Source organism: Microtus oregoni, unplaced genomic scaffold (assembly GCF_018167655.1).
Source record: "Microtus oregoni isolate MIOR12 unplaced genomic scaffold, Mior012 000103F_ref0000194, whole genome shotgun sequence".
In the NCBI taxonomy this organism is placed as follows: Eukaryota; Metazoa; Chordata; class Mammalia; order Rodentia; family Cricetidae; genus Microtus; species Microtus oregoni.
In genome coordinates, this window is record NW_024544717.1 from 1 (window position 1) to 23,203 (window position 23,203).

Genomic DNA, 23,203 nt, shown 5'->3' on the forward strand with positions numbered 1-23,203 from the left:
ACCCACTGCCATTGTTCTTGAGTTCTCAGTAGTCCTCATTGTCTGCTATGTTCAGCTAGTCCTGTTTTATCCCATGCTTTTTCAGACCCAGGCCAGCTGGCCTTGGTGAGTTCCCGATAAAACATCCCCATTGTCTCAGTGTGTGTGGTTGTACCCCTTGCGGTCCTGAGTTCCTTGCTCATGCTCCCTCTCCTTCTGCTCCTGATTTGGACCTTGAGACTTCTGTCCGGTGCTCCAATGTGGGTCTCTGTCTCTGTCTCCTTTCATCGCCTGATGAAGGTTAATATTCAGGAGGATGCCTATATGTTTTTCTTTGGATTCACCTTCTTATTTAGCTTCTCTAGGAACGTGAATTATAAGCTCAATGTCCTTTATTTATGGCTAGAAACCAAATATGAGTGAGTACATCCCATGTTCCTCTTTTTGGGTCTGGCTTACCTCACTCAGGATAGTGTTTTCTATTTCCATCCATTTGTATGCAAAATTCAAGAAGTCCTTCTTTTTTACTGCTGAGTAATACTCTAATACGTATATATTCCATACTTTCTTCTTCTTCCATTGAAGGGTATCTAGGTTGTTTCCAGGTTCTGGCTATTACAAACAATGCTGCTATGAACATAGTTGAGCATATACTTTTGTTGTATGATAGGGCCTCTCTTGGGTATATTCCCAAGAGTGGTATTGCTGGGTCCAGGGGTAGGTTGATCCTGAATTTCCTGAGAAACCGCCACACTGCTTTCCAGAGTGGTTGCACAAGTTTGCATTCCCACCAGCAATGGATGAGTGTACCCCTTTCTCCACAACCTCTCCAGCAAAGGCTATCATTGGTGTTTTTTATTTTAGCCATTCTGACAGGTGTAAGATGGTATCTTAAAGTTGTCTTGATTTGCATTTCCCTGATCGCTAAGGAAGTTGAGCATGACCTTAAGTGACTTTTGGCCATTTGAACTTCTTCTGTTGAGAATTCTCTGTTCAGATCAGTGCCCCATTTTATAACTGGGTTGATTAGCCTTTTAAGGTCTAGTTTCTTGAGTTCTTTATATATTTTGGAGATCAGACCTTTGTCAGTTGCGGGGTTGGTGAAGATCTTCTCCCAGTCAATGGGTTGCCTTTGTGTCTTAGCGACAGTGTCCTTTGCTTTACAGAAGCTTCTCAGTCTCAGGAGGTCCCATTTATTCAATGAGGCCCTTAATGTCTGTGCTGCTGGGGTTATACGTAGGAAGTGGTCTCCTGTACCCATGTGCTGTAGAGTACTTCCCACTTTCTCTTCTATCAGGTTCAGTGTGTTCGGACTGATATTGAGGTCTTTAATCCATTTGGACTTGAGTTTTGTGCATGGTGATAGATATGGATCTATTTTCATTCTTCTACATATTGACATCCAGTTTTGCCAGCACAATTTGTTGAAGATGCTTTCTTTCTTCCATTGTACACTTTTAGCTCCTTTAACGAAAATCAGGTGTTCATAGGTTTGTGGGTTAAAGTCAGGGTCTTCTATTCGATTCCATTGGTCGACTTCTCTGTTTTTATGCCAATACCAAGCTGTTTTCAATACTGTAGCTCTGTAATAGAGTTTGAAGTCAGGGATGGTAATGCCTCCAGACAATCCTTTATTGTATAAGATTGTTTTGGCTATCCTGGGTTTTTTGTTTTTCCATATAAAGTTGATTATTGTCTTCTCCAGATATGTGAAGAATTTTGATGGATTTTGATGGGGATTGCATTGAATCTATAGGTTGCTTTTGGTAGAATTTCCATTTTTACTATGTTGATCCTCCCAATCCAAGAGCAAGGGAGGTCCTTCCATTTGCTGGTGTCCTCTTCAATTTCTTTCTTCAAAGAATTAAAGTTCTTGTTAAATAGATCTTTCACTTCCTTGGTCAGAGTTACCCCAAGATATTTTATGCTATTTGTGGCTATCGTGAAAGGTGATGCTTCTCTGATTTCCCTCTCTGCTTCCTTATCCTTAGTGTATAGGAAGGCAACTGATTTTTTGGAGTTGATCTTGTATCCTGCCACATTACTAAAGGTGTTTATCAGCTGTAGGAGTTCTTTGGTAGAGTTTTTGGGGTCGCTTATGTATACTATCATATCATCTGCAAATAACGAAAGCTTAACTTCTTCCTTTCCAATATGAATCCCCTTGATCTCCTTATGTTGTCTTATTGCTATTGCTAGAACTTCAAGCACTATATTGAAGAGGTATGGAGAGAGTGGACATCCTTGTCGTGTTCCTGATTTTAGTGGGATGGCTTTGAGTTTTTCTCCGTTTAATTTAATGTTAGCTGTCGGCTTGCTGTAAATAGCTTTTATTATATTTAGGTATGACCCTTGTATCCCTAATCTCTCCAAGACCTTTATCATAAAGGGGTGTTGAATTTTATCAAATGCTTTTTCAGCATCTAATGAAATGATCATATGGTTTTTTCTTTCAGTTTATTTATATGGTGGATTACATTGATAGATTTGCATATGTTGAACCAGCCCTGCATCTCTGGGATGAAGCCTACTTGATCATAATGGATAATTTTTCTAATGTGTTCTTGGATTCGGTTTGCCAGTATTTTATTGAGAAATTTTTGCATCGATATTCATGAGTGAGATAGGCCTGTAATTCTTTTTCTTGGTTGGGTCTTTGTGTGGTTTTGGTATCAGGGTAACTGTAGCTTCATAAGAGGAATTTGGCAATGACTCTTCTGTTTCTATATTGTGAAATACATTAAGGAGTATAGGTATTAGTTCTTCTTGGAAGTTCTGGTAGAATTCTGCATTGAAACCATCTGGTCCTGGGCTTTTTTTCGAAGGGAGATTTTTGATAACCATTTCTAATTCTTCGCGAGTAACAGGTCTATTTAGATCATTCACCTGGTCTTAGTTTAGCTTTGGTATATGGTACTTATTTTAAAAATGTCCATTTCTTTTGTTTTCCGGTTTTGTGGCATACAGGCTTTTGTAGTAAGATCTAATGATTCTCTGAATTTCCTCTGTGTCTGTGGTTATGTCCCCCTTTTCATTTCCGATCTTATTTATTTGCATGTTCTCTCTCTGTCATTTAATTAGTTTGGATAGGGGTTTGTCGATCTTGTTGATTTTCTCCAAGAACCAACTTTTTGTTTCATTGATTCTTTGGACTGTTTTCTGTGTTTCTATTTTGTTGATTTCCGCCCTCAGTTTTATTATTTCCAGTCTTCTACTTCTCCTGGGCTTGTCTGCTTCTTTTTTTTCTATAGCTTTCAGGTGTGTTGTTAAGTCCCCAATGTATGCATTCTCCGTTTTCTTTAAGTGGGCACTTAGTGCTATAAACTTTCCTCTTAGCACTGCTTTCATCGGTGTCCCATAGGTTTGAGTATGTTATCTCTTTATTTTCATTAAATTCAAGGAAGACTTTAATTTCTTTCTTAATTTCTTCCTTGACCCAGGTGTGGTTCAGTAGTTGACTGTTCAGTTTCCATGAGTTTGTCGGCTTTTTGTGGGTAGCATTGTTGCTGCCTTCTAACTTTAATCCGTGGTGATCAGATAAGACACAGGTGGACACTGATATTTTTTGTATCTGTGGAGGTTTCCTTTGTTTCCGAGTATGTGGTCAATTTTTGAGAAGGTTCCATGAGCTGCAGAGAAGAAGGTATATTCTTTCCTATTTGGGTGGAATGTTCTATAGATGTCTGTTAAGTCCATTTGCTTCATTACCTCCAATAATTCTCTTAATTCTCTATTAGGTTTCTGTCTGATTGACCTGTCCCTTGGAGAGAGAGGTGTGTTGAAGTCTCCTACTACTAGTGTGTGTGGTTTGATGTCTGCCTTGAGTTTTAGTAATATTTCTTTTACATAAGTGGGTGCTTTTATATTAGGGGCGTAGATATTCAGGACTGAGACGTCATCCTGATGAATTGTTCCTGTTATGAGTATAAAGTGACCATCTCGATCTCTTCTGATTTATTTTAGTTTGAAGTCAGTTTTGTTAGAAATTAGTATGGCCACACCTGCTTTTTTCTTAGGACCATTTGCTTGAAAGACCTTTTCCCAACCCTTTACTCTGAGTAGATGCCTGTCTTTGTGGTTAAGATGTGTTTCTTCAAACAGCAGAATGTTGGATCCTGTTTTCGTATCCAATCTCTTAGCCTGTGCCTTTTTATAGGTGAATTGAGCCCATTAATATTAAGTGATATTAATGATCAGTGGTTGTTTACTCTGGTTATTCTTATTGTTTTTGGTAGTAGAGTTTGTGTGTCTCCCTTCTTTGAGATGTGCTGGTGAAAGGTCGTTTGATGCCTGAGTTATTGTAGGCAGTGTTGGCAATGTTGGATTCCTTGGGTTGCGATTTTCCTGCTATTACTTTCTGTAGGGCTGGATTTGTGGCTACGTATTGTTTAAATTTGTTCTTATCCTGGAATGTCTTGTTTTCTCCATTGATAGTGAACGATAGCTTGGCTGGGTATAGTAGTTTGGGTTTACATCCATAGTCTCTTAGCTTTGCAGTAAATCTATCCAGGACCTTCTGGTTTTCATGGTTTCCATAGAGAAGTCAGGTGTAAGTCTGATCGGTTTACCTTCATAAGTTACTTGGCCTTTTTCCTTTGCAGCTCTTAATATTCTTTCTTTAACATGTATATTTTGTGTTTTGATTATTATATGACGAGGAGATGTTTTTCTTTGATCCAGTCTGTTTGGTGTTCTGTATGCTTCTTGAATATTTAAATGAACATCTTTCTTTATGTTGGGAAAGTTTTCTTCCATAATTTTGTTAAAAATATTTTCTGGGCCTTTGAGCTGTGACTCTTCTCCTTCTTCTATTCCTATTATTCTTAGGTTTGGTCTTTTTATTGTGTCCCATATTTCCTGAAAGTTTTGTGTTGAGAATTTGTTGGCTTTGCTGTTTTCTTTGACCTGTGCGTTTATTTTCTCTATGGTGTCCTCAGAATCTGAGATTCTTTCTTCTATCTATTGTATTCTATTGATTATGCTTGTTTCTGTAGACTCTGCTCGTTGACCTAGATTTTCCATATTCAGCTGGTCCTCAGTTTGTATTTTCTTCCTTGCCTTCATTTCAGTTTTCAATTCTTGAACTGTTTCCATTACCTGTTTGATTGTTTTTTTCTTGGTTTCCCAGGGTATCATGTACGCATTTACTCATTTCTTCAAACTTTTTATTATACTTCTCATCCATTTCTTTAAGGGCGTTTTTTACATGTTGTTTAAGGGACTCTATTGCTTTCATAAAGTCAATTTTTTCCACTTCTTCTGTGTTAGGGTGTTCAAATACTTCTGTTGTAAGATCATTGGATTCTGGTGTTTTCATGCTGTTTTTCAGATTATTGGGTAAATTCTTGCCTTGGTGCCTGCCCATCTCCTCCTATTGATCCTATCTAATGGGTCTTTTAAAACCAGATCAGGTTTCCCTGCTGGCCAAGGGCTCCACTTACAAAATGCCCTTGCTCTGTTTCCTGGTTCCTGCCACAGGCCAAGAACCTTCTCACCCCTCCGAAGGGTCTTCAGGACAGGACCAGGCTCCCCGTTTGCCAGTGACCTCGCCAACAAAAGGCCTACCTCTTTGATTTAATTGTAGTGGGGCGATTTGCTCTCGTTATTGTGCGCCCATCCCCGCCGCTTGCATCTGCTGCCACACCGGTCCCCCAAAGCCTATTCCTGATTGCCGAGCCTCTCTGCCGTGTCTGGACGCCGCGCCTCTCCGCCGCGTCTCTGGTTTTTTAAATTTTTTAAACAATCTTTTCTAATTTTACATACCAATCCCAGTTCCCACTCCCTACCCTTCTTCTGCTCCCCCCACCTCACTTTTTTTTTTAACATACACATATCTTGTTAAATATTCACCCCAAGTATTACTCCACAAAAACTAGTTAATGGTTAGCATTTCATCTCAACTGCTTTTCCACAGAGAGGGAAAAACACTCTCAGTCCACTCTGGCCTTTAAGGAATGTATCCAAATGCTTCTTTAATAGTCTGGGGAGTAAAACAAAGTTACAACAGTGCTTGCTTTAACTAGCCCAATGCACAGGAGAAGGGAATAGAATTAATGACACTAAGAACTTCCCAAGCTCCCAACAATGGAACAAGAAAATAATGTAAATTATTACAACCCCCAGTTTAAACTTAAACAGGGCAGCTAAGGAACTTGCTTCATTACATAGCTACTTAGTGTTAAATATGACTAACATCCTGAGTTTTCATGACTGTAAAATAACTTCTGCTTCCATGAGTGATACATCTGGAAAAGTCTGTCCTAATTACCACATTTACACTTTGATTTCTGTTGTGACCTAAGTGGTGTTAAGTGTTCTATAGACCTATCTACATTTCAATCCTTTCAATATGGAATAGCTTCTCAATGAGCTTAACTCTTTTTAAACTTTAATTAAATTAATTTATGATGATGATGGTGGTGGTGGTGGTGGTGGTGGTGGTGGTGGTGTGTGTGTGTGTGTGTACACATCTGTCGTGGCACATGTCTGGGGGTCAGAAGACAACTTCCAAGAGTCAGTTAGTTCATCCTGTGGGGCTTAGGGATGAAAGGCAGACTGTTGGGGTTGGTGGCAGTGCCTTCCTGAGCAGAGCCAGGTTACTGGTGAAGCTTAAATCTTACTTCAGCATTTTGCTGCATGCATACGTACCATGACCAAAGTATGGGTGGTTTTAAAAAAGAAAATGCATTTCATAAATCTAAAATGTCATCGTCTGTAAGTCATATCATTATACAATGAAAGAAAACACACACTGCTAATTTAAAGTATGGCTGGCTATGGATACTTTCTGATATCTGATAGGCTGCATAATATGAGATGATTACAATAAAAATAAATCCAAAATTGTATTTGAATATTACTTTTAAAGTCAGCCACTATAACATGAGGGCCGGGCTTGTTGGGGTTTCTGTCCTGCCTGGTCCCCCAGCCATTTAGTCCCAGAGAAAATCACAGAGATCTCCATAAGTTATAAAACTGATTGGCCCAATAGCTTAGTCTTTGTATTAGCTCTTGTAGCTTATATTAACCCATTATTTTTTATCTATGTTAGCCACATGGCTCAGTACCTTTTTCAGCTGGGCAGGTCACACCTGCTTCTTCAGTGATCTGGGCAGGACTTGGGGAAGAGCTTCCTTCTTCCCAGAATTCTCCTGTTCTCATCACCCTGCTTCTACTTCCTGTCTGGTTGACCTGCCTATACTTCCTGCCTGGTCAATCAGAGTTTATTTAAAACATGATTGACAGAATATTGACAATACTCCCACATCAAGCTGCTTTTTGCTTTTTTTTCCCCCTTTCTTTTCTTTCAGAGGTAAAGTTTCATAGAGCTAAGCACTGGCCTCAAACTCACTTATGCAGCTTCAACTTCTGATCCTTCTTGCTCCCATTTCTCAATTGTTATTATAGGCATATGCCATCTTGCCCAGTTTTGTTCAGTGCTGTGGATCACACCAAGTGTCCTGCATGGCTCTCTGCCAACTGAGGCACACACTACCTCCCCACCCCACCTTACTCCAGTCAATTTCTCTGTCAGAGACCAAACACGTCTTACCAATGCCCTTGTTCCTGATGAAATCCGTTGTTACAGGTCACCCACCTATCCTGCCATTCTTCCAGGGTTAGTACGCGGTTCTTCTGCACTTCAGCATTGGGGAGCTCTTTCACACGGAGTGAGGTGGCATCAGCCATAGTTTGAAGACAATTTTTGTCTCAGAGGATGGTATCTCCAGTGCCTAAATGGAAAAATATCTGCAATGACATCAGGACCTGTGATTCTGTTGATGAACTATCAAAACCCCCTGACAATAGCTTCTTAAAAATAGATGGCTCAGTGGTTAAGAGCACTGACTGCTCTTCCAGAGGTCCTGAGTTCAAGTCTCAGCAACCATATGGTGGCTCACAATCATCTGTAATGAGATCTGATGCCCTCTTCTGGCCTTCAGGCACACATGCAGACTGAACACTGTATACATAATATATAAATAAATCTAAAAAAATGTCAACATCAAAGCCAGGAATGGTATCACATGTCCTCAGTCCTTGGGAGACAAGAGGGTTGTTGCCAGTTCCAGGCCAGCCAAGGCTTCATAGCAGGGCCCTTTCTCAAAAACGAACAAGACAGGCATGGTGGCATATGCCTCTAAGCCCAGCACTAGGGAGGCAGAGGCAAGAGGCTCTCTGTGAGTTCCAGGCCAGTCAGGGCTACAGTGAGACCTTGAATCAAAAGAAACAAACACCAAAACGAACCAAACAACAAAATCCAAGTTTCAACATCCAGTAAGTTATACCAAAAATTACATTTCAGTGAGTCTAGGACTAAGAACACTTCACTGTTCTATGTTAGGAAAGTTGACTTCAGAGAATAACCTGCACCCCACCCTACAAACCTACAGATGTAACAAGGAGTGGAAACCTGGCTGTAAGAAGTTGACGAAAGAAGTTTGTGATTTTAGCCTTTTTAAAACCAGAAATTCAGCCGACCATTGCCCTAGTTCCACTCCCACTCCCATTTCTGGAACTAGTACTGTTAAGACAGGAAAGTTCGGGATTCTGTACTGCCTAGATCATCCATTGGCTGGCCCCATGGCCAGATCAGAGTTCAACCTGTTGAACCCGTGGAGTGCTTACCCAGCAGTCCTCTGCTTCCTTCATGAATGGCTGATGCATTTAAAAGTCCCGACATTTGGTGGGGCTTCAGGAGGGTGAAGAATTTAGATACGTGGGTTCAATATATTACTGCTACATCATTGAAAGATTGTATTGTCAAATAACGTTCTCATAGCTTTTGGAAGGGTACTGCAAATTGAACCTATGGGTTCGTGTGTTCCAGGCAAGCAGTATGCCTCTGAGCTATAGCCCTGCTCCCATGTGCACTAGAACATGATTTAGAGTCCGTACTTAGGATTAAAGGACACCATTCTTAACTCTGGGAAGAAAGATGCACCTCACAGCAAGTGTTTATTAACTAAAGGCTTTTTTCCAGGTCCTGATGTCAGGGGGCAAAGCCTAGAATTCTGAAAGATCAGTAGCAACTACGGGATTATTGTGGATATAGAAAAGCAAGAGAATTACTCTCCTCCTATCTGGATTTCCTATCATCAGAAACTGTGGCTCCAAAAGTTGCCCTCAGAAAGAAGTGCTCTTCTGAACTTAGAATCATCTTTACCCTGCCCAGCTCTATCCCTCTCACCGAAGCCGTCATAAATGCAATCACTTAGCTGTAGTAACAGGGCCTCAATGTGGTTTTCACTGTTCATTTCTGGAGAAATAAAATTCTGAACAAAATAATAGTACAAAGTACGACGATAAGAAAAGAAAAACCCACAATAGTTTCCTCTCATAAATGTTCACTTCCAGTATGCTCATTGGTCCAAGCCCTAAAAAAACACTTGTTTCTGCTTTAGGATTAAATTTTTTAACAGAGGGTCTTTCTGGAATTCACCACGTAGTAGGGACTGACTCTAACTCACTGAGTTCCTTCTGCCTCAGCACTCTCGAGCTGGGTTACAGGCCTGCACCATAACGCCTGACGTCTGCTTTAGCTTTATTCCTAAATTTCGTTAAAAAGTAACTTCATTAAAGTACACACATCTAGAGTACGAAGATGGAATGGGAAGTATTTTACATTTGGACACGTGTAAAACACGTGAAACACGCCATTAAGCACGGCCTCTGCATTCTGACCTCTTCCCAGGTTTTGCGGCGGTTCCCGAAGCCCCTTTTCCGGATGCGGGTAGCTGGTCATCCGTGCTTTTCACATACTCCCTTTGAAGAAAGCTGTAACAGTCTTAGCAAAAGCACTGCCTTTCTCACCGGCGGGGAACTTACCTTGGCTGCGCACTGCTGCCTTCCTCTGACCCTAGGGAGTCCCTGAGTCTGAAACCACTCGACTGGTGCCATGACGCGTAGGCCCCGCCCCATACAGACAGGCCCCGCCCCGGAGAAAACGCCCGGGCTCCTGTCCTATAGGTCCTACCCGGGCGTGAAAACCCCGCCCAGAACGAACTGACGCCTACGCTCGCCAGGCCACGCCCAAGACTCTCAGGCCCCTCCTACGTCATATTGACCCCCCCCTCTCTGGCACAAGGACTCCGCCCCCCAACCAAGGCCTCGCCCCCGCGCTGGCAAAAGGGCTCCGCCCAGAGCCCGTAGGTCCCGCCCTTCGCAGGTGCGGAGTTTGCGCAGCGGCGGAAATGGCCGAGGCGGGGCGAGCGCCCGGACCCTCCCACTCCCTGGGCCTACGAGCTCCTCCCACTCCGGGTCACGCCGCGATAGGGGCGGAAGCGGCGGCGGCGGAGGTGCTGCAGCTGCTGGTGCGGATCCTGCCGTCCTGTGCAGCCCGGGGCAGCGCTGCCTCCTGGCCAGCGCTCTGAGGTAGGGACTAGCGGCTCCGCGGACGCGCCCTGGGGAGAGCGTCCGGTTTCGGGTGACGGAGCCGCACAAAGCGGCCGGCTGTGGGGCGAGCCCAGGCGGGAGGCGCGCGCGTCCCCCGGGGCTCCCCGGCGTCCTGCGTCTGGAAGGATTGGCGCGGGGGACCCTGTGCGAGCCGGGGCTTCCCGCTCTGGGCTGCGGGTTTTCCCATTCGCCGCTGTCTCCAAAGCCTGCCCGGAGCCTCTTGCGGCTCGGCCGGCCAGAGGTGAGTTGGGGTGGCGGCTTCACCTGGCACGCTGGCGCCGTCTCCAGCCCCAAACCGGGCGAAGGGGACCACAGGCTGGGTTTCCACCCGGGGCTCTAGGAACCCCGCAACCCGGAGGAGGGCCCTCACGCTGGGAACCCACCCAGGGCCGTCGGACCCTTCAGCATGGAGGCGGGACCCCATTCTTTGCTCCCACCCGGGTTGTAGGAACCCCTTAGCCTGGAACAGGGACCACACGCTGGGCTCCCACTCGGGGCTGTGGGAACCCCCCAGCCGCGAAGAGAGTCCAGGCTGCGCTCCCAGTCGCGGCCGTGGGGGAACTCTGTAGCCGGGACTGGTAGCTGTGCTCCCAGCCTGGGCCCAGGGAACCCCGCAGCCAGGAGGAGGAACTCCAGACTGCCCTCCTACCCAAGGCGTCGGGGGTTCCCCACAGCAGGAGGAGGGGTCTCAGGCTTTTCTTCCCACGCTGGGCTCTCATCGGGGGTCTATGGGGAGCCCCGCGGCCAGGAGGAGAGACCCCACGCCAGGCTCCTCACCTGGGGCAGTGAGGCGCCGTCGGGTTTGCAGATGTAGCGGGTAACCCCAGCGCAGCTGCCCTGATTACTCCCGGGATGCCTCCCCTGGGGATTGCACACCGCCAGGTTTGGTCTCTGGTGGCTGTTAGTCTGCGCAGCTGGCACGTGAGAGCAGGGAAGAAGCATGCCCAGCTGCAGAAAGTTGGGGTTGAGTGATCTGGAAGTCAACCACAGAGGCCCAAGTCCTTGAGCTCGCCAGAGACCACGTCTGTTGTTTGGAGAGTCCCCCAGTAAACACAGGCACAGGCACAACTCTGGCTTTGGCTAGTTCCTCTCCCCACCCCCGCCCCCAACTCACAGCAGTCCTCCTGCCTTGATCTCTCTGCTGGAATACAGAGCCACCACATCTGCTTTGAATGTTTACAAAATACATTGTGGTGAAAGCCTTTGAGGTTTTCTTCTGAGGGTACATGAGACAATTCCCATTAATAATTGTCTTCCATACAGGGAACCGTCAAGAAAAGACAAGGGGCAATAGGGAATTCAGAATTGAATTGTTGGGTTGGTATTCAATATTAAATTATAGCACTGGGTTTGTCTTTCTGAAACTCAGATTGGCATGGGAATATGAGGTGCCCAGTTTGTCTTATTTTAAGTGACCCAAGGGGATTTCAATTTGCTAGCGAAGTTTCTGGTAGTTTGCTCTTTTCTTACAACTAGCACTGCCTCTACTGTGAATTTTTGTTCTATTTTGGATTCTTTTTGATTCATGTTTTTATAAATTTTATAGTTGGTGTTGTTCTTAATTCCTGGCTGGCTTTCTTGTCTGCGGGTTAGAGGGTAAAGACTTTACGCGAGGAAGAAGACACAGACACGGCGGGGGTCCCACGTGGGTGCACTTTTAATGGGGGAGGGGTAACAGGCAGGTAAAAGGTGTGTGGACACGATGGGAAAGGCGGGAAGAGAGAAGGGGGTACTCGTGGCGGCCTTTGCTTTTTAACGGGGAATGCAAAGGCTTCTGGGAAATGTGTCCTGCGCTTGCATGCACTGGCATTTGTAGTCCAGCGGAACGCTGGGAGCTGTAGTTTTGCAAAGGAACAACAGTTGTTGTTTAAATAGTTTAAGTAGTTTGAATAAGCTACATTCAGAACGCCTGGGAGTTATTTTAAACATAATTCTAAATATTGCTCAATTCACTTGTATCTTAATCTTTTAATCAAAAGAAAATCAAAACTCTGCATTTAAAATTAGGAAGAAATAGGCTTATAAAATATTGACCATGGGGGCTGGAGAGATGGCTCAGTGGTTAAGAGCATTGCCTGCTCTTCCAAAGGTCCTGAGTTCAATTCCCAGCAACCACATGGTGGCTCACAACCATCTGTAATGAGGTCTGGTGCCCTCTTCTGGCCTTCAGGCACACATGCAGACAGAATATTATAATAAATAAATAAATAAGTATTTAAAAAAAATATTGACCATGAAGCAAATTTTATACTGTGTCATCACTTAAAATAAGGCAAGCTGGGCGCTTCATATTCCCATGAGTTTCAGAAATACGGACCCAGTGATTTAATTTAACATTGAGTACCCAGCCCAGTAATGGAGTTGTGAATTCCCTGTTGCCTCGTGTCTTTTCTTGACTGTTGATATCTTTACTGAAGAATCAGGTGGGAGGGAGCAGCTGTGTGTGGTGCTTCTCTCCTCTAATCCCATCATTCTGGAGACAGAAAGGAGATTGCCAAGAGTTAGAGTAGCCAGGGCTACATATAAAACCCTGAGCTAACAAGAAAACCAGGTGGGAAAGCAGTCAGCATACTTGTTTGTTTTAATGACCCTTTATTTCGAAGAGTAGATTTTCAAACAGAAGTTTGCCAACTTCAGCTCAAATCATTTCCCCTTCATTTTAATGAGGACCCAGGGACTGAGCAACAGTGGAAACGCTGATGAATTACATTAGTGCGTTAGAGAGTGAAAGCTGTTTGCTGATTGGATTCTTACAGGTGAAGATGCACTGCCTCGAAAACTTTCAGATCTGATAGCTCCTACAGTGTTCTCATTTCTGCAGATAGTTCTTGTGTAAAAATGTGAAATGTCTGGAAACCATGCTTGGTTTTAGGAGCCATGCGTTTCTGGCTTATGTTCAGTGTTGCATAAATCCAGGCTAATTTCTCGTGTTCCTGAACCGCACATTGAGCATCAAGTGCTCTTGCTACAGTTCTTATGTGTACTAACTAGGCTTCGTGAACACAGAATATTTACGTATTCTATTTGTGGCCCATCTTGTGAATGCAGAATACATGTTTTACATGTAAAGAAATTTATGTATTTTTATGTATGTGAAAATACTTAGGTGAATGGTTAAATTGGACACCCTTTTTGAAAGTATACATGAGGCATGAGACGTAGTTCAGTGGTAGAATGCTTGCCTACAGCACAACATAAAATAAGTTAATTTTAAAAAGTGCGACTGGAATCTGGAAAGTTCATTGTTGTTGTTGTTTTCGGATAGGTTCTCTGTGTAGCTCTGACTGTCCTAGAATTTTCTCTGTGGACCAGGCTGGCCTTGAACTAGGAAACTCACCTGCTTCGTCTCCTGAGTGCTGGAATTAAAGGCATGCACCACCACCGCCAGACTCAGAAAGTCTTTATTTAACAAGAATTGAAGGTAGATTGTATTTCTACTATTAGCACTGTACCAGCGTAGTGGAATCCGTAGCACTGATTTTATTTTATGTGTTGGGGACTTAGTTCAGGGCCTCATGCACACCAGGCTTGTCTTTTATCACTGAACTAAACTCCTAGCACCCTCTAGTCCCCATTGGGGGCCAGTGAGACACAGAGATGGAACAGCAGGTGAAGGGCTTTTGCTGCCAAACCTAATAACCCGAGTTTGATCCCTGGAACACACATGGGAGAAGGAGAGAATTGGTTCCTCCCAGAGGTTGACCTCTGACCTCCACATTTGTGCTATGGTATGTGCTCCCCCCCCCCCGTACATAAACATAAAGGAAAAAATGCCTCTTAAAAAAAGTCATCTTCTGCATCTTAGAAAATGTAGTCTTACTGTGTTGTAGCTAGCATTCTGCTGGCTTGCAGAAAGTCATGAAAAGTTGAACCACCCACAGTATTGATGTTGTGATTCTTAGTGTGGATGTGAGAGTTTGCATGTGTTGTTAATGATTTATGAGAACTGGACTTGCGGACATGAATGCAACTTACAAGTGGAAACTGAGTATACAAGGTCTTCAGACTTTTCTCCAAGATTAACAGGCGTGGCGTCAGTTCCTGCCCTCTGTGGTGCCGCTCTGCTGCCCCCACGTTACCCACACAGATGTCCTCCTTACTCTTCCTTCCTCCATTTGGTGTGTGAGCGATGGCATGGCAGGAAAGGCCGAATAACTATAGATTAATAGGTCATTGTTTACTCTAAGCGTTTTCTTATCTTATTGAATATTTTCTAATAGCTCATACTCTTTCATGGGTTCAATGCCTAATTCATAGATGTTTGGTTTTGAGACAGTGGCTCACGTCCAGACTGGCCTTGAACTCACTGTGCAGCTGAAACTGGCTGTGAATTCCCAGTTCTGCCACCATCTCCTCCTCCACTGGAACTGCAGGCATGAGTGGCCACACCCAGCTAGATGTTTGCTCTCAATGCTTGTTTAGCCATGCTGTTAACAGACTAGTATGGAAATTAAGATTTGTCTAGTAGAAGATAATAGTGCTTTTATCTAATCCAGATTCTCGTATTCTATGTAGGAGTATTCCTGTACAGTGCCTGGTATTTCTTAACTTGTACTCAGGAGAAATAAGTAAGTTTTATACTAAGACATTTAGATCGAGGAAACCCTAACAGGACAGTTAGGTGGAGGGGCCATAGCAAAAACTGACAAGGTAACCCATGCAATCCTGGCTGGCCTGGATTTGTTGTGTATCAGAGGTTGACCTGAAACTTCTGGTCCTCCTGCTTCTGCCTCCCAATTTCAAGGCTGACAGGTGCACATCAGCAGGCTTGGCTTGTTCTCCTTTTATACACGACAGCACAGACATCAGGAGGTTAAACAACTTGGAAGTGGGGGTTTTATCCTCAGCCTGCTCGTGACAATGGCTTGAAATATCAGCACATGCTAATAATTTAATGGTTTATTCCTCCCCCTCCAGATTTTCCAAAAACAATGGCAACACCTCGAGGGAGGTCAAAGAGGAGAGGTGCTTTCGAGGTTTCCGATAGCCTGCCTTTGAGGAGCTCCGGGAGGCAGGTACTCTAGCTATGCCCTGGAGGATGGCTGATGGGGAGTGGAGAGTTGGAGCTGCACTGACACAGCCCTAGTCCTTGCCTGGGTGTCTGTGGAGGAGCCCATGGTGCAGTGTGTGGAGTGTGCAGCAGGGAGTGGAGGATGAGGAGACTGTGGATCACGGGGGGGGGGGGGGGGGTGATGGGAGAATCACAGCTGGGGGTGGCTGCTTCCAGAATGGGACACTGAGGCCAGATCATGCCTGGCTTGGATGCCATTCAAGGGGATTTGGTCCTGAGCTTGTTGTTCCTTGAGTGATGGTGGATTTGCTTGTAGTGAAGTATTTAATAAAAGTCGAGTGCTCTAATTCTTTGTTTGTCTAGCTTTTAAATCTTCCATACTGAAATATTTAACTGTTTTAAGAGAGGGAAAATAATTCTTAGTTTATAAATAACTTTGTAAAAGGATTTATTTTTGTCGTATGTGTATGCACATTTTGCCTGCGTGCATGTATATATACATATGTGTGCATCTGCAGAAGTCAAGAGAGGGTATTCTGTCTTCTGGTAGGGGAGCTACAAACAGTTATAAGCTGCCATGTGGGTGCTGGGAACCAAACTTGGGTTTTCTTTCTATAAGAGCGGTAAGTGCTCTTAACTGCTGAGCCATCTCTTCAGTCCCCAAGAATGACTTGTTTATCTTGACTGTCAGGTTTTCCCTTAAGAAAAGCTCATGTGGATGCTAGTTCTGGACCTACCTATCATGAAGGTGCTGTTTCTAGATTCTCTAGTAATAAGTTATTTATACAAGCCGTTGTACTGGCCAACCCTGTCCTATTGCCAGGATGCTGTTGACCTTCACATTTAGGATTTCCGGAGCTGTGGATGTAGCTCAGTTGGTAGTGTCTGCCTGCCATGTATGTTTTGGTCCCTAATGCTGCAAACATAATGACATTTAGAATTTCCAACTCAGTGACCTCAGCAACAAACCTTCTGCTGTGGTCACCCTTTCTCTACCTGTGAAATCTTGACCTCGGCTGATTCTCCTGTAGGCAAAGAAGAAAGCAGCAGAGACCACAGATGAGGACGAAGATGGTTCGTCGGAAAAGAAGTACAGGAAATGTGAAAAGGCTGGCTGTACGGCAATGTATCCTGTGTGCTTTGCAAGTGCTTCTGAAAGGTCTGTGTGAAGGGCTCCCTTGGCCTGTGCGTCTGCCTGTGAGCGTGTTGTTTTGTATGGCACGCTTCATGCTACTCTCCATAAAAACAAATGCAGGAACTGTAACCTGCCAATTCTGACTGCTTAGACAGTCACCACACACCGCAGCTTCCTTGACACTCTGCTTGTATCTAGCCTAGTGAGAGAAATCACATCCAGATCAGCTGTGCCAGACAGTGTCCTCAAATGCACCTAGCCATCGCTGTGTCAGCCCTTGGGCTTGAGGGTCAGGGCATAGGACATCACAGATCCAGGCTTCCAGTAGGAACCCACGTGTGTTTGCTTTTTGTTATTTTTGTGTGTGTGTGTGTACTTCATGTAGCATGCCTACTTCTTCCATATCCTTATACAGGTCTCAAAAGCGGCAGAGCTGGGAAAAGGTAGCTCAGTTGTAGTACATGTACGTGCCTAGCATGTACCAGGAACTGGGTTCCATCCCAGTGCTCTGGAAAGTGGACATGCCAGCACATGCCTGGTAATCCTAACACTGGGGAAATGGGGGCAGGAGAACCAATAGTTAATTCAAAGTCTTCCTCAACCACACAGCAAACTCTGTGCCTGCCCAGGGTGCAGGAGACCGTGCCTCAAAACAAAAACAAAACCCTAAAACCTATGGTGCCAGCTGTATGTAGACTCACTATTTTTGTTTGTTGTGGCATAGTTAGAACTTCTTTTTAACTCCATAGGAAAATCTTCAGTAATGGCTTAAGATTGAATAAAATCTGAACAAATGAAACCCCGTTTGGCTCTGCACACAGAGTTGGCCATGTCAATGACCACATGACTTCTCACTCTTGTGCTGTGTCATCAGCGGCCTGGCCGGTCGTTTTGGACAGCTTGTCTGCTGTCGAGGGTGCAGCCAGTTGGATGGTATTATAGCCTTATCGCACACATGCAGCCTCAGAAAATCCCAGTCATGCTCCCAGTCTGGGTTGGACTTCAGTGCCTCAGGCAGCCATGAAGGTTACATCTGGCTGACCTGAGTCCTCCCTGTGTTGTCACTGTACCTGAGGGTAGTAAGCATGCCTGCAATCCGACATCCAAAGTGCTTAAACTCTAAAACTTTTGACTGTCAGTAACCTTTATAATGGGTCCCCTCCCCCTCACGTGTGTGGTGCAGATATTCTAAAACCCATAGAACAACTGAAATTTAAAACAGTTTTGATCCCAAGCATTTCAGAGCAGGGACTCTCAGCCAGTATGACCTTTCAACCTATTCCAGCTTCCCTTGTTAGTCCCTGGCTGATAGAAGTGGAGATACTGCAAAATGGGCTGGTTAAATGAACATGAGTGAGAATTAGTCTTCATTACCAATGCTGCCTGATTCTGCTCTTTTCAGATGTGCCAAAAACGGCTACACCTCCCGATGGTATCACCTTTCCTGTGGGGAACACTTCTGTAATGAATGCTTTGACCACTACTACAGAAGGTTTGTTCACTGACGTCTCTGTGGTCGAGGGGATGTGGCAGGGTCCGGGGACGATGGTCACAAAGCTAAAACTTGCTGGGCTTACTGAGTTACTGAGTCATCCAATGCCTATGATGACCTGAAGTGTGACCAGAAAGTCAGTGCTGTAAGCACTGCATACAGTGACTGAACCTGGGTATCCAGAAACAGGAATGAATGCCTGGGAAAATACATACATACAGAGTGAAGTCATGTTATTTATAGGAAAATGAATGTAACTGGAGATACTCATATTGATTGAATTAAGGCAGATTCTTAAAGATAATTATCAGATATTAAACGCATTTTCTCATTTCTGGTCCCTAGATTTTATATAGGTAACAAAACCACATAGGTACGTTTGAGATAAACATAGAAGCAAAACTGTTTAGGGACTGATGAAGGAAAAGGAAAAACGGATTGTAATCAACATACAGTGTATGTATGAAACTTAAGATAGAAAATGGGTGGCATGTGTGCAGGCTTATGTGTCTGCCATGATGTGTTCAGTGTGTATAAGGTCTCGAGAGCTCCAGCGCTCCGCTGTTCTCTCACAGTGCACGGGGATAGGGTACAGAACTGGGAGGAGCTGGCAGAGCACTGGGCAGCCATCCTAAGCAGGCCTTGAGCTTGTGTCTCCACTGATTGCCTGGGATTACAGGCTCGTGCCACTCAGCCTTGCTTTGGCTTTTACTAGTGGATTTCTGTATTCACTCTTTTTCTTCTGATTTTAGTTGAGTATTTTATTACGTTATTCCATCCCCTGATAAAATTTTACAGTTGCTGTAGGATTTACCCTGAACTTGAGAACGTTTTCCCCCATCTAGAACTCTGCCCTTACTTGTTACAGATGTACACTGCCCACAGCATGCTCCTCCTGCTAGCCTACTTTGGGCGTGCCGTTGTTAACATCCCTCTGTGTGCCTAAGAATAGTGAAGTCTTTGATGTAAATGTGATCAGAGTTGAGTGTGAAAACTACAACTTAACCTGTAGGTTGACTTTTTTCCTCTGCATGGTTTCCAGCCACAAAGATGGCTATGACAAATACATGGCGTGGAAAAGAGTGTGGACCAGCAATGGCAAGACAGAGCCCAGCCCCAAGGCCTTCATGGCAGACCAGCAGCTGCCCTACTGGGTAAGGAGGGACGCTGCTGTCGCAGCACACCAAGGAGCAATGATGCTGCCTTGTGGGAAGTCTTCTCGTGGTCATTTCTAGGCTTGTTAAAGCAGAGTCTTTAAACTTGTGCAGAAATCTTTGCTAACTCAGAATAGTCTAAGGAAGAAAGTAATGTCACACACTGCCTCGTGTTTATCCACCCATCTTTTGATGGACACTTGGGTGGTTTCATCTTTCAGCTAGTATGAACAGGGTTACACATAATTGGATTCCTTTTGACAGTTCTTCAGACATGTATATGTAGGGGATGGGCCATAGGTCATTCATGGTTGGTTAGTTTTTGGTGCTTGCTACTGCACTACTAATGTACACTCCTGGTCCCCCTCCTACTTTTTATTTTGAGCCAGGGCTTGCTAAGTTGCCCTCGAGGCCTGGCTCTTGCCGTGCTCCTGAGAAGCTGAGCATTAGCTCCCTGTGTCTCTGTTGTGCTCTGCCGTGCATGGGGTCAGATCTTGTCATACCACATCCCCAGTTCTTTTTGGTTTTTTCTTTTTGTTGTTGGAGACAGGGACAGGTGTCTCACTATGTAGCCTTGGCTGGCCTGAAGCTCATTATATAGAGGAAGACTTTTCTCAAACTCAGAGAACGCCTGCCTCTGCCTCCCGAGTGCTGGGATTAAAGGCGTGCGCCACCACATCTCAATATTTTTGCCTTTTTTGAGATGGATGTCATGTAGAGTAGACTATTCTCACACTTGCTAAGTAGTTAATGGTGACTTTGAACTCATGATCTTCCTGCCTTCATCCTTATCAGCTCTTGTGTTTTATAATGCTGGCTGTCTGGATGGTGACGAGGTGACTCATTGTGGTTTTGCTTCTTATAGTTCCTCAATGCTGGTGCTGTTTGGCCATTTGCAAATGTGCAACTCTGCTCATTCTCAAGTTAGGCTTTTTCTTCTTGTAAGAATTACTTACATATTCTGGATACAAACCCTCATCAATTCTGTGATTGGCAGGTATTTTTTCATTGAGTGGTTTTTCCTTTGCATGAATCATTTAATTTAGTCTGATAAATTTCAGTTTATATTTTCTTCATGTCTTTGGTCCCTGCTGGGAACTCATTGCCAAATCTGAGGACATATAAAGACCCATCTCTGTGCTTTCATAGAATTTCACTGTTTTAGATTTCACATCTAGGTCATTAATCCATTTTAATTTCCTGGTATGTGGGAAGCCAGATACAACTTCATTCATTCACACTCGGATATGCAGAATTTTCTATTTTGGAAAAGGAGCTTACAGAGATGCCACTAAAAGCCGTGTGCTCGCTCTTAGACACATACCGTGGCTGTTTGTCAGACTGAGAAGTTAGCATGGGTACAGTGTGAAGAACTGCATTGCCTGACTTGATTTGAATTTTAATTGATTTCTCGTCCTTTCAGTGACCTAGAACCTGATCCAGGACATCACAATTTGCGTTTCATGGCATACTTTTTGAGTAATAGTATCTGAGCTTAACACATTATCTCCTTGGGCTTGAGCTGGAAAATCTTCCTGATAAGTTTTCAAAACTTATATCATTATTCTGTTGCCTGAGCTAGCATTGAATCAGAAATTACCCTGATCACATCATCGGAAAGAAATGCGAGATAAGGGGTCTGGAGGTATAACTCAGTGCTAGAACAGTTTCCCACCATACAGTTCCTAGGGTCAAAACATGGGCCAGATCATGTGGGGACGGCAGTAGAGTGAGTGGGGCATCATGTGGTAGTTCAAGAGCAGGCGCTTTATTGATCTCGCCTTAACTTCCCCTGTAGGTTCAGTGCACAAAACCAGAGTGTGGAAAGTGGAGGCAGCTTACCAAGGAAATCCAGCTCACTCCACACATGGCAAGAACTTACCGCTGTGGCATAAAGCTAAATACTATCCCCAAGGTATGATTTTTATGGTGACCTTTTATGTGCCAATCTATTTGTAATTGTAGCCTGTCTTTTTCATTTTGTGTGTTAATCCTTGTGTTGGTCTGTATGTAAACAGAAGTTCAACAACAATAAGTTAATTTGACTTTTCTTTTACTATAAGGAATTTGGTAATGGGCTGTTAAGGGTTGGTTTAGTTATCCAAGAACACTGTCTCATGTCTGGTCCATCTTTATCTTCTATTCTCAAGTGACAAGGTGGTTGCTGTATCACCATCCACTGTGTCGGAGTTCAAAGCAGAAGAGAGGGAAAGTGCAAAGGATATGCATGGTGTGCTAGCTGGGATTTGTCCCTCTCTGTTGGGTAACAGCTCACCTATTAGAGTTTTCCTCGTGTCGTTGGCTAGACTGCATGAGGACAAAGGAAGAAAAAGCTTCACTCTGTGTGTTATAATGCCAGACAATGCAGAGCTTTGTCAGTAAGGAGGACAGGATGAGTGGATGTGATTGGCAGTTAGGAATTGGCCGTAGTTGATAGAATGTGCCTTTGCTGAAACTTGGCAGCTTGTATTTTAAAATGTGTTAGGCATATTGATCCTCCCAAATGTCTCATACTTTAAGTATTAAAGAGTATTAGCTATCAAATCCCAGAATCAAAATAGTATTTTGTTCTTTTGGTTTTTCTAACTGGAGGGTCCTGGCAGATTGTGAAGTGTGAGGTTTCAGTGCTTTCAGGGGTCTGTGGTATAATCACACAGCTGTTGCCAGCAAAGGGACCTGCGCTTTAAATGCCTTCATTCTAAACAGTAAGTGCAAGGTTTTGTGAGGTTTAGGATCAAAGCTTTGGTTTTTGTTTTTGTTTTTGTTTTTTAACTTAGGATTCAAATTACAAATATTATTGGGTTCAGGATGTAGCTCAGTGACACAGCATTTGCTTAGCCTTAGAGTGGCCCTGGGTTTGATCTGCAAAGGGAAAAGCACCCCCTCCCTCCCGTGTGTAAAATCAAAGTGGCCATACTTACTGTATAAAAACAATGATGAGGCCTATGGGTAGAGACCAGTGATGAGTGCTTGCCTCGCAGTCTTTTGCAAGGTGAAGTGACAAAGATACAAATATTCACAGGTCAGATTGTATGTTTCCACATAGTATATTGCATGTAAATGTTACAAGGCTATGACCTTAGGATTTACGAAGAGCAGATTGTGTTTATGAATATATGCACATCCAGATAAACTCCTTCTGAGCCATCTTGTTTATGTTTTCAGAAGTAAACTCTTGGATGAACAATATGGCTCGGTGGTTAGAGTGCTTGCCCAGCATACATAGGGCCCTGAGAATAAACTTTAGCAGAGGCTGGGGTGGGTAGTCCTAATGATTCATTCATCTCTCCAACTTTAAACATACATTTGGTAGAGGCTCATTTTTAAGGCTTTAAATAAGCATATCCAAACTGCTTTTTTAAGACTTTGGAGGGGAAAAAATAGGCTCAGTGGGGTGTGGTGGCTACTGCCTATGATCCCAGCCCTTGGGAGATAGAGGCAGGAGGACCAGGTCTTCCCTACATCACAAGTTGGAGGCCAACCTGGGCTATGAAAATCACTAGTCTGTGTCTTGAGAGGGGAAAGGAAAGAAAAAGTCTGAGACAGAGTGACGGTCTAAAAACCACCCACATTGAGAGGTAGTACTTTTGGGTTTTGAGGTATGGGGAATTGAACCTGTAGCTTTGCACATGCTCTACTGTGGAGCTCAACCCCAACCCCTAAGCATATTGGAGCTATTTTTAATATATGGGAATGTGCATCTCATTTTCATTTCTGAGAGATAATTTTCTACTATAGTTTTATTCACGGAACATGGGGTCTTGTTGAGTTTTAGGAAATGCCTACAGTGCACAGCCAGAATGCTAGTCTAAGAGGCAGTATTTCCTTCATCCTGGAAACTCTCATGTCTAGAGTCAGCTGTCTAATTCTTTCCCATAGATTTATTTTTCTATTTCAAACTTCACAAAACTGGAATCATTCAGTGTATGCCCTTTCAGTGTTTGGTGTCTTTCATTATATAAAATACTTTTAAAACAAAACAAAAGGGACTGGAGGAATGGTTCAGCAGTTAAGAGCACTGACTGTTCTTCCAGAGG

At 43.9% G+C, this 23,203-nt stretch overlaps 1 protein-coding gene across 1 annotated transcript in view; it reads left to right on the forward strand.

Annotated features, from left to right (window-relative positions):
* The first annotated feature begins 10,241 nt into the window (after nucleotides 1–10,241).
* The window catches only part of Kdm1b (lysine demethylase 1B), a 41,932-nt gene continuing 28,970 nt past the window's right edge, over nucleotides 10,242–23,203 (forward strand). The window contains exons 1-6 of the mRNA XM_041644985.1: nucleotides 10,242–10,353; nucleotides 15,292–15,389; nucleotides 16,417–16,544; nucleotides 17,923–18,012; nucleotides 19,055–19,166; nucleotides 20,965–21,081. Of these exons, the coding sequence (XP_041500919.1) occupies nucleotides 15,306–15,389; nucleotides 16,417–16,544; nucleotides 17,923–18,012; nucleotides 19,055–19,166; nucleotides 20,965–21,081 (531 nt within the window). The 5' untranslated portion in view covers nucleotides 10,242–10,353; nucleotides 15,292–15,305. The remainder of the gene's footprint in view (nucleotides 10,354–15,291; nucleotides 15,390–16,416; nucleotides 16,545–17,922; nucleotides 18,013–19,054; nucleotides 19,167–20,964; nucleotides 21,082–23,203) is intronic.